The sequence below is a fragment of the Puccinia triticina genome, chromosome 8A (assembly GCF_026914185.1).
Source record: "Puccinia triticina chromosome 8A, complete sequence".
Lineage (NCBI taxonomy): Eukaryota > Fungi > Basidiomycota > Pucciniomycetes > Pucciniales > Pucciniaceae > Puccinia > Puccinia triticina.
Window position 1 is genome coordinate 3,446,134 of NC_070565.1, and position 10,079 is coordinate 3,456,212.

Sequence of the window (10,079 nt, forward strand, 5' to 3'; positions counted from 1 at the left end):
CAAAAGGGAAAAAAAAAGAAATCGAAATCAAAGAAGGGGAAATTGGGCTCTGGCCAATCTGAAGTTATTGAAGCGGTGCGCAAGGCTAACAATAAGAAAGCTCGTGAGATGGTCAGTACTCAAGTCAATTTTTGAACGCCTTGCAGATTTGTTAATGGTATGAATTTTTTTTATGTATGTAACAGGAGCCAATAAATGAAGATGAATGGGACCTGTTTGAGTGGATTCACTCTTTTTTGGAGAAGTTCCAACAGGCATCGGTCAATACCCAGGGCAAAGTCCATGCAACTCTAACGACTGTCATCCCGTGGTATATTGCTCTCACCAACCACTGCAACAAAACAATCAAGAAATTCACCAAATCGCGGCATCCATCTAGAATGGTCATGATTGAGGCCGCTAATGTGGCTATGGGCAAGCTTTGAGGATACTATTCAGTGCACTCCCATCACTCAATTCTTGCCGTTGTTTTGGATCCGCGCTTCAAGTTCGCACTTTTTGAACAACAACCGTTTGACGCTGACGACAATGATGATGCTAGTGGGGAGACCCAGATTAAGTACAAAGATGAAGCAATGAAGGTCTTACAGGCAACATTCCATGAATACTCAACTAAACTTTCATCCAATCGGTCCAAAGGAAGCTCCAATGTTACAAGCTCTCAATTGGTTTCCAATAAGAAAGATAAAGAACATTTCCATCCATTACAAAGCTACAAGAAGACTTCAAAACCATCTGCAAACAACGAGATCTTGACACTACAAACATTTATTATTTTGCCCAAAAAAGAAATAAAAGTCAACATGAAAAAAATGAAACCAGAATTTCACTCAGGGGAACAAACTGAGCATGCTGAGCCAAAAAAATAAAATGTCCCAAACTGAGCAAAAATCATTGGACAATGTTTTGGGATGGTTTTTGTTCACGGGCCTGGCGGGCCTGGAGCGGGCTTGAGCGGGCCTTGAGCGGGCCTGAGACAGGCCTGCCCAAAAAGCACATTGGGTCAGTATTAAAGGTGTTTTGCCTTGCCCTGGGAGCTTCTGGGGCTTTTGATGGGCCCAAAATTTCAACATGGGCTTTTGGTGGTCTAGAAGTATCAACTCGGGCCACTGAATAGCCCATGGGCCTTTGAATTCCCAGAAAGCCCACCATGAGCCCCCACATAGCTAATGGGCTCTTGGTAGCCCATGAAGATCTCCATGGGCCAACAGATACCCTCATGGGCTTTTGGTGGCCCATGAAGATCTCCATGGGCCAACAAATATCCTCATGGGCTTTTGGTGGTCCAAAACGCTCCCCATGGGCTTTTTGTGGCCCAGAAAGGAGGCAAAAAGCCCATGGGATCCCATGATGGAAGTATCTGTTGGCCCATAGGGATCTTTATGGGCAACCAAGAGCCCAATAGCTATGTGGGGGATCATGGTGGGCTTTTTGGGAATTCAAAGGCCCATGGGCTATTCAGTGGCCCGGGTTGATACTTCTAGACCACCAAAAGCCCATGTTGAGATTTCGGACCCATCAAAAGACCCAGCAGCTCCCAGGGCAAGGCAAAACCCCTTTAATACTGACCCAATGTGCTTTTGGGGCAGGCCCGTCTCAGGCCCGCTCAAGGCCCGCTCAAGCCCGCTCCAGGCCCGCCAGGCCCGTGAACAAAAACCATCCCAAAACATTGTCCAATGAGTTTTGCTCAGTTTGTGACATTTTATTTTTTTGGCTCAGCATGCTCAGTTTGTTCCCCTGAGTGAAATTTTGGTTTTATTTTTTTCATGTTGACTTTTTTTTTTTTTTGGGCAAAATAATAAATGTTTGTAGTGTGACCTACCTGCAGATGCCCGAACCACCATTCAAGAAAGATATCATCACTTGGTGGAAGGAAAATCTGAATCTACTTCCAACCCTTTCATCGATTGCAAAAGACTACCTTGCCATTCCAGCCAGCTCAGCAGCAAGCAAACGTGTTTTCTCACAGTCCGGTAATCTAGTAACAGTCAAACGAGTCTCCCTCTCTGGTGACTCAGTCAAAGCAAATATGTGTATGCGGTCTTGGCTGCGTGGAAAGCTGGTTGATATGGCTTCAGCTTGTAAGGATATGAGTCTCAACTAGTAGTTTCCCCTTCTACATACATGATTTTTTTTTTCCTCAAATAACTATCTGACTATCTGAATAGCTCAAAATTATGTAAAAGGCATGAATAAATATTAAATAGCTATTACTACTGAATGAGGAAATTGAAATACACAACTCTGAATACAATTAAACCCCCCTGGATTGTGAGAAACAACTGAAAACACCAAAAAACACCTTTTTTGGTGTTTTTGGTAAATTTTGTAAGTATTTTGGTTGAATATCTCCAAATACTCGAATATTTGACGAATCAGTATTCAAGGGTCCCATAAAACCAGTCAAATACCACCGTGCTATGCCCTGTCTTGCCCACCTTCCTTGACGTCCTCATTATCCACTTTGAAGTGCTCAAAGACCATCTTGACTTGGACCCCAACCGGCGCTTGAACTACGAGGATCTGAGGAAGGCCATCAAGGGCTCTGCCATCTCTGCCAACGAGGCCGCCGACTCAAAAACTCCAAATCCAAACATCTATCTCATCAACAACTCCTCGCCTAACTTCTCCAAATCAAACGTCAGCAAACTCGCCACAGCTGAGCAAGCAAGTTGTAGGAGCAGCACCACTCAGCACACTATCAAATCCCTGGGGATGGCTAAGATCTCAAGCTCGCTTCCTCCCGTTGGCGAGTCATTCAACCATCTGGGCCTTGCCTCCATCAGTTCTCCTGCCAGTAAGTGTATTTTCCCCATCAATACCACTCCTCTCCACTGGCTGAAAGAAAAATGGCCTAGATCATACGTCCTACAGCAGCGCTCATTCTAGCAACCACGGCTTCAAGCACCAGCTCGATCATCCTTCTCAGACTCTGCTCGATTGACAGACAGGGATCGAGCACAGCCAAGCTGGCTTGGTATTCTTTTCTCCGCGCCATCACAGCAGACAAGCTTTGTTGTTTGACTTCCCCAAGATCCTCTCAAACTTTCCCAAGGAGGAGATTGATCTTGTCAAGCAGATCTTAGGCAAGAGCAAGGCTGGCTTGGACTCTCATGAGACAATCAATGATGATGGCGAAGAGGAGGAGGAAGACTCGTTTGCCTACAACCACCGCCACTCTGAATCCCTCAATTTTCCCGCCGGGTTGCACAACAAAGCGCTCGACGAACAGGCGTGGAAGCGGGCCAAGCCGGTTGTCGCTCTCACTGAAACCCTTAACAAATTGCATTCCAACAAGCTCACGCCCCACTCTGCCCATCCCGACCTTTGTGAAACTTCGCCTGACACCTCAGGCAACGCGCCTCCTCCGTCTCAACCGGTTCAGCCTCACAGTCATCAAGCTTGAGCTCCAGTCCAAATCAACCCTCACAGCACAGGTAAGCCCGACTCCTATACCAGTCTTGACTGATGATACAGGAGTTGTATGCTAACCAATCCATCCACTGTACCCTCATTTACCGCCTAGGCGAAGCCCACATGCAGGAGGAATACGACCAAACCAGTCAGGGCCTAGATACCGCAACCAACCTGGACCCCTAGTGGGCCAGTGCAGAGCGACGACAATCGGCGTTCTATCAGAGTAAGCTGACTTATTCACATTGCTATAAAAGGACCAGTGTTTCTGATCCTCTGCTCTTTCGTCGTCGCATTTTCTTTCTCCTCCATCAGCTCCTATCCAGCACTGCTCATCTCTTCCATCTGAAAGATCCCTTAAACAACCGCGACCGCTGCGCTCATCCAACAAAACATTGAAACACCCTCTAGCGCTTCTACCACCTTCTCAGACTCACTTCAGTATATCGACGCCCTCGTCCCGGTATCCTGATTATTCTCGACCGTCTTCTTCTATTTTTTTATCTCCTTCTCAAGACCCTCTTCGTGTCATATCCCTATCTCTCTATTCACATCAAAACTCTATTTCTTCTATTAGCTGCCTGTCATAAGTGCGATCCTGCTCTTAGGTACGGACCAGAGTCCATGTTCTGTTTCTCTTCATCTTTTGAGCTATCATACACTTTGTACACAAGATCTAATGAAATAAATCTCTTAGTCACTTGAATTCTTGCAGATTTACAGTCTCGAACTCGAACAAACCACTCGACTCACCTTTCAGACTGACAAGAGCAGGAAGACATGACAGCCAACATCAGCAAAGAGGAGCTCAAGCAGATCCCAGTCCTCACAGGCAGCGGAAACTACCCTATCTGGTCCAATTGAATGGAAGGCCTCCTTACTCGCAATGGCTTGTTCAGCATGGTTACCACCAACCCGGGTCAAAATCCAAATGCTAGGACTCGAGAACTGCTATCCGAAACCGCAAACATCCTATGCTCTAAAATTGGTGATCAAATCTATAATGGCATCGTCAAACAGCATCGGATCTCTAATGGCTATGAAATCTGGTTGAAAGTCAAGAGAACCTACGGATCCTCAACGGCTCACGGTATAACCAGGGCAACCAATTGCTGGCACAACCTTAAATTCAACGGAGATTTGAATTCCTTTCTTGATCAAGTGGAGTCATGTCTCACTCTCTTTGACTCAATCAGTCATGTTCAGACCAAAGGAGCTATATGCGGAGCCATCTGCGGGAAAATAGGGGTTAAAAGAAGTGGGATAACGGATCCGCTCATGATGAACAAAACCATCATGAACAACTCTGAGCTTCTGATCAAAAAACTCCGGGATCTGGCGGTCAATGACGAATCATTTCACAAATCAGCAGGGATAGAAAGGACAGGCACTGCGCTCGCCAGCACTCCAAGGACGCGTCCTCCTCCTGGATGCAGAAACGGTTGACACAATCCAGAAGCCACTCACCCGGAATCTAAGTGCTGGGTGTTGCATCCCAAACTACGTCCTGTTCGCAAACCCAAGAATCCCACTGTACTCAACACTAAGGCACCTGAGCAACCCAAATCGCCGTCATCCTACAACACGCCTTCCTTTGCGCACTGCGTAATGGTTCAATGCCTCTCCCATAACACTAATCCACTTGGGCCGGTACTCAACTTGGGTGCCTCGCACCACATGTTCAACGACCTAGCCTACTTCAAGGAAACATCCATCTGCAATATTCCTATCAGCACCGGAAATGGATCCGACAGTCTAATTGCCACCAGAACCGGTACCGCCACTATCTTCCAATCAGATGGAAAGGTCCTAGAACTCCCTGATGCGCTCTTCGTCCCGGGATTAAGTAGACATCTTATTTCTCTCGGCAGACTCACCAAGAAGACTGCAGTAATCAACAGAGACGGCTCTGTTCATCGAGTCGTTATTGATGATACAATCAAATTTACCTGTATCATGACCAGTGGCGTTTTGGAGTTCACCACCATCATCGGACCAGTTTCCAGCTTCGTGACCCTTCTTTCCACTCACACTCACTCATCCACAACCACCCCGTTCCTCATGTGGCATTCCCAACTCGGACACGCTGGTATAGCTCAAATGAAGTTGGCTCTTCCAGACGTCCGCTTTGATCAACCAACTAACTGTGATCCGTGCATGATGGGCAAGGCCACTCGTCTCCCCTTCAAAGGGCACTTTGACGTCACTTCTGCCCCTCTTGAGGTCGTACATGGAGATCTTGTCGGACCAATTAACCCAACAACAAACTCGGGAGCGCAATACTTTCTTACCCTTGTCGATCAGCACACGGGCTACATCAGTGTCACCCTGCTCAAGGAGAAGTCTCAGGCAACTTCTGCAATTCTGGACTTCAAGCGCTTCTTTGAGAATCAAACAGGCCACAACATCAAGAAGTTGATTACCAATGGTGGGGGCAAATTTGTCAACAGAACTCTGTCCAAAAACCTACGTGACTCGGGTATTCAACACAATGTTACGCCGCCATACACTCCTCAGCGCAACGGAGTAGCGGAACGCGCAAACAAGACAATCATCAATATGTCCAGGTGCATGATGATGCAGGCGAACCTTGCCAAAGAGTGGTGGGGAGAAGCGGTAAAAAGAGCCATGGCTGTCACCAACTGCTTACCCTCAGTGGGCAAGAATCGGCCTTCTCCCATTGAGCAACGCTTCAAGAAATCACCCAACCTAAAAATCTTGTGACCCTTCGGCCGCAAGACATGGTTAGTGAAGCCTAATCAACTCCGAACTTCGAAATTCAACCCCATTTGCTGGGAAGCCATCTTGATCGGCTACAGCAACAACTACTCTTGTTACCAAGTGGTTCAATTATCGGACAAGAAGGTCTTTGAAACTTGGCATGCTTACTTTGACGAGTCACTTTTCCCTTCCCTCACGGCCATCACTCCCAGCCATGACTCATTTCCTTACACATCACTACCCAACTTCTCCTCGGACGCAGCACTCCCTTTTTCAGAGATTTCTTCACCAAATCCAGAAGAAGATGCTGACCCTGACCATTCTTCAGAGAACATGGAAATCGACAAAGCCCCGGTCTCCCCTAGCAATCACTCTGAAGAAAATGATTCCTCTCCTCAACTTCAAGAACCTGCCCCTCGTTGTATTATAGTTCATGGACCGAGGCATCCGACGCAAATTGACAGCTCCATTGACTCTAGTAACATCCTTAACTTTAATCGACGACGACCCCAAGCCTTCAACGCTCAGACCGTTGAGCCCAAGACCCATCGACAAGCCATGTATAGCAACAAAAGAGAACACTGGAAGCAAGCAGAAGAAAAGGAAATAGCCAACATGATCAATCACCAGGTTTGGGATGAGCAAGTCATGACCAATCAGATTCACACCATTCCATCAACTTGGGCCTACAAGAAGAAGCTTGGCGCGAACAATGAGGTGACTGAATATAAAGCTCGGATCTGTGCGCAAGGCTTTTGGCAGACGTACGGACTCATCTTTGAAATGAAGTACGCCCCAACTGGAAAGCCGTCCTCGCTCTGTGTCTTGCTTTCTTTTGCCATCACCAACAAACTTCAAATTCATCAGTTAGACGTTAAATCGGTGTAAGACTCAAAAGGTGTCGTGAGACCCTTTTGCTGAATGGCGAAAGGTATGGATGAGGTGCAAGCTCTGCCTTTCTGTATATCAGAAAACAAGACCACCAAGCTAAGCTTGGCAGTTTTATTCAGTGATAAGGATATGTTCAGAGATGAAGAGTATAGTTGGATTGTATGGTGGAAAGTTCTGAGTGTCTAAGAAACGGATGAGGAGTCTGAAATGGGCAGAAAACACTGATGACTTGGATGGGGCTTGAACCCAGGTCTGTGAGCAGAGGGTATATAAAGCAAAAAAGAGAAGGTCAAGGTTTGAAAGCTATGCTTCCACCAGGATTGGAACCCAGTACCTTGAGAGGCTTGTGAAAGGTTTGTGAAATCAACTATGAGTGTGAATTGCAAGTAACTGTGATATGTATGTGTAATAAATAATTGTGACAGGTGAGTAGATGGATGATGGGAGCCAGATGGCATGAGGGAGGAAACAACTGGCAGGCAGAGGCCTCCTTATATAGTAAACTGAGAAGGGGTCTAACTTCTAGGGGGTTACATGAGATTCATATGTATGCAATATCAAAACAGTGGCCAACTTGTGGTTGAGTGGAATCAAAGGAAGGAAATAAAAGAAACAAAGGAATTCAATATGAGGTATTCAATATCCTATGCAAAGTATCCTAGAGATGAGTTGTGTGTGAAATCATATGTGAAATACTCTGTGAACTGTCCCGGACTAGCATGTGAAAGGTGTGATCCGTGTATCTTCTGATCCAGTAGAGATATGAAGGTGGTTCCAGTTGGTGACTAGGGGTTATTTTGGCCGTAGATTCCATTTCTGCCGTCCATTTGTTCCTATCTTGAGGCGTTTAGAGAGTACCAATAAAAGTTTTAATTTTTCTCCTACAAACACAGGAATAACAACTACATCGGCCTTCCTCACTTGTGACCTCGAGGAACAGGTGTACATGACTCCTCCCCCGGGTTATCTGTCTGGACAAAACATCGTGCTAAGACTCAGGAAAGCCATATATGGGCTTAAACAAGCCTCCCTGGCCTGGTACAAAAGACTCAGCTCGTTTCTCACCAGTATTGGCTTTCAGACTTCAGTTGCAGATCCATGCGTTTTCTTCCGGGTGTCTGCACCTGCCACTTGGATCTTCGCCCATGTAGACGACTTGGTCATCCTCAGCTCTGATCCAACACACTTCAAGACGCAAATGGCTCGAGATTTCCAGATCAAGTACCTTGGGGATTCGACCTTTCTCCTTGGAATGAAGTTAGACCAAGTCCCTCAAGGCATCATCCTCAATCAAGCTCAGTACATTGAGCGCAAACTCGTTGAATTCTAAGTGTTAACGCTACCTTCAGCGTTGTGTCCTCTTGATCCGAAAATGTACCTTTCGGAGGCTAGCGCCGATGATGTTCTACGTTTTCAAGAACTTGGCGTGAACTATTGTGCCATGATTGGCTCACTGAACTATCTCAGCATTCTGACTCAACCAGACATCGCTTACGCAGTCAGTAAGCTATCACAGTTTCTCGAACGGCCAGGTATGGTGCACTACACTGCTGCGATGCAGGTGTTTCGCTACCTAAAAGGGACTCGGGGGAGGGGACTCTCCTTCTTTCAATCTCCCTCATCCAGCATTGTTGCCTCGGTCGACGCTGATTGGGCAAACTGCCCTGACTCTTGTCAATTGCACACCGGCTTCCTCATTCAACTCAACAAACACGTGGTCTTGTGGAAATCTTGCAAGCAAGCGACGGTCTCCCTCTCGTCCACGGAGGCGGAGTACAAGGCTTTGACAGACGTCTCCAAGGAGGTCGCTTGGTTAGTCAATCTCATCAAGGAGGTTATTCCGGAACAACCTCTCGATATTCCTGTTGTTCTTGTTGATAACCGCGGAGCAATCGATCTTGCTCTCAGCCAAATCAGTCAGAATGGCTTTTGCACCAAGCATATGGATCTCAGACTGCACTTTGTGCGGGAATTGATCAAAGCCCAAGTCATCCGTCTTCAATACATCAAGACTGACCTCAACACCTCTGACCTACTCACCAAACCGGTCGGACGGTCACGCATCATCAAGGCGCTCAATGCCTTCACCTCTGACGCGTTGCAAGCTGACTCTGCTTCTCTCCCAACGGCTCCAAGCATGGGGGGCTGTGAAACTTTGCCTGACACCTCAGGCAACGCGCCTCCTCCGTCTCAACCGGTTCAGCCTCACAGTCATCAAGCTTGAGCTCCAGTCCAAATCAACCCTCACAGCACAGGTAAGCCCGACTCCTATACCAGTCTTGACTGATGATACAGGAGTTGTATGCTAACCAATCCATCCACTGTACCCTCATTTACCGCCTAGGCGAAGCCCACATGCAGGAGGAATACGACCAAACCAGTCAGGGCCTAGATACCGCAACCAACCTGGACCCCTAGTGGGCCAGTGCAGAGCAACGACAATCGGTGTTTTATCAGAGTAAGCTGACTTATTCACATTGCTATAAAAGGACCAGTGTTTCTGATCCTCTGCTCTTTTGTCGTCGCATTTTCTTTCTCCTCCATCAGCTCCTATCCAGCACTGCTCATCTCTTCCATCTGAAAGATCCCTTAAACAACCGCGACCGCTGCGCTCATCCAACAAAACATTGAAACACCCTCTAGCGCTTCTACCACCTTCTCAGACTCACTTCAGTATATCGACGCCCTCGTCCCGGTATCCTGATTATTCTTGACCGTCTTCTTCTATTTTTTTATCTCCTTCTCAAGACCCTCTTCGTGTCATATCCCTATCTCTCTATTCACATCAAAACTCTATTTCTTCTATTAGCTGCCTGTCATAAGTGCGATCCTGCTCTTAGGTACGGACCAGAGTCCATGTTCTGTTTCTCTTCATCTGTTGAGCTATCATACAGTTTGTACACAAGATCTAATGAAATAAATCTCTTAGTCACTTGAATTCTTGCAACCTTGACGACTCGATGGCGAAATCCAAGTCGAATCCTTTGCCGACGACGACGACGACGATGACTAGCCAGTCAACCGCGGGTGCAGACAGTAGTAGCACCAAATTG

The 10,079-nt window shown here is 46.8% G+C and overlaps 1 protein-coding gene across 1 annotated transcript; it reads left to right on the plus strand.

Moving 5' to 3' along the window:
* Positions 1-2,715: 2,715 nt before the first annotated feature.
* Positions 2,716-2,944, plus strand: PtA15_8A310 (uncharacterized protein; the record flags this gene model as incomplete). The annotated part of the gene is made up of 2 exons (XM_053171727.1): positions 2,716-2,797; positions 2,859-2,944. 2 exons carry the CDS (start codon positions 2,716-2,718, stop codon positions 2,942-2,944), a joined length of 168 nt encoding a protein of 55 aa, XP_053022961.1.
* Between the last annotated feature and the right edge of the window lie 7,135 nt (positions 2,945-10,079).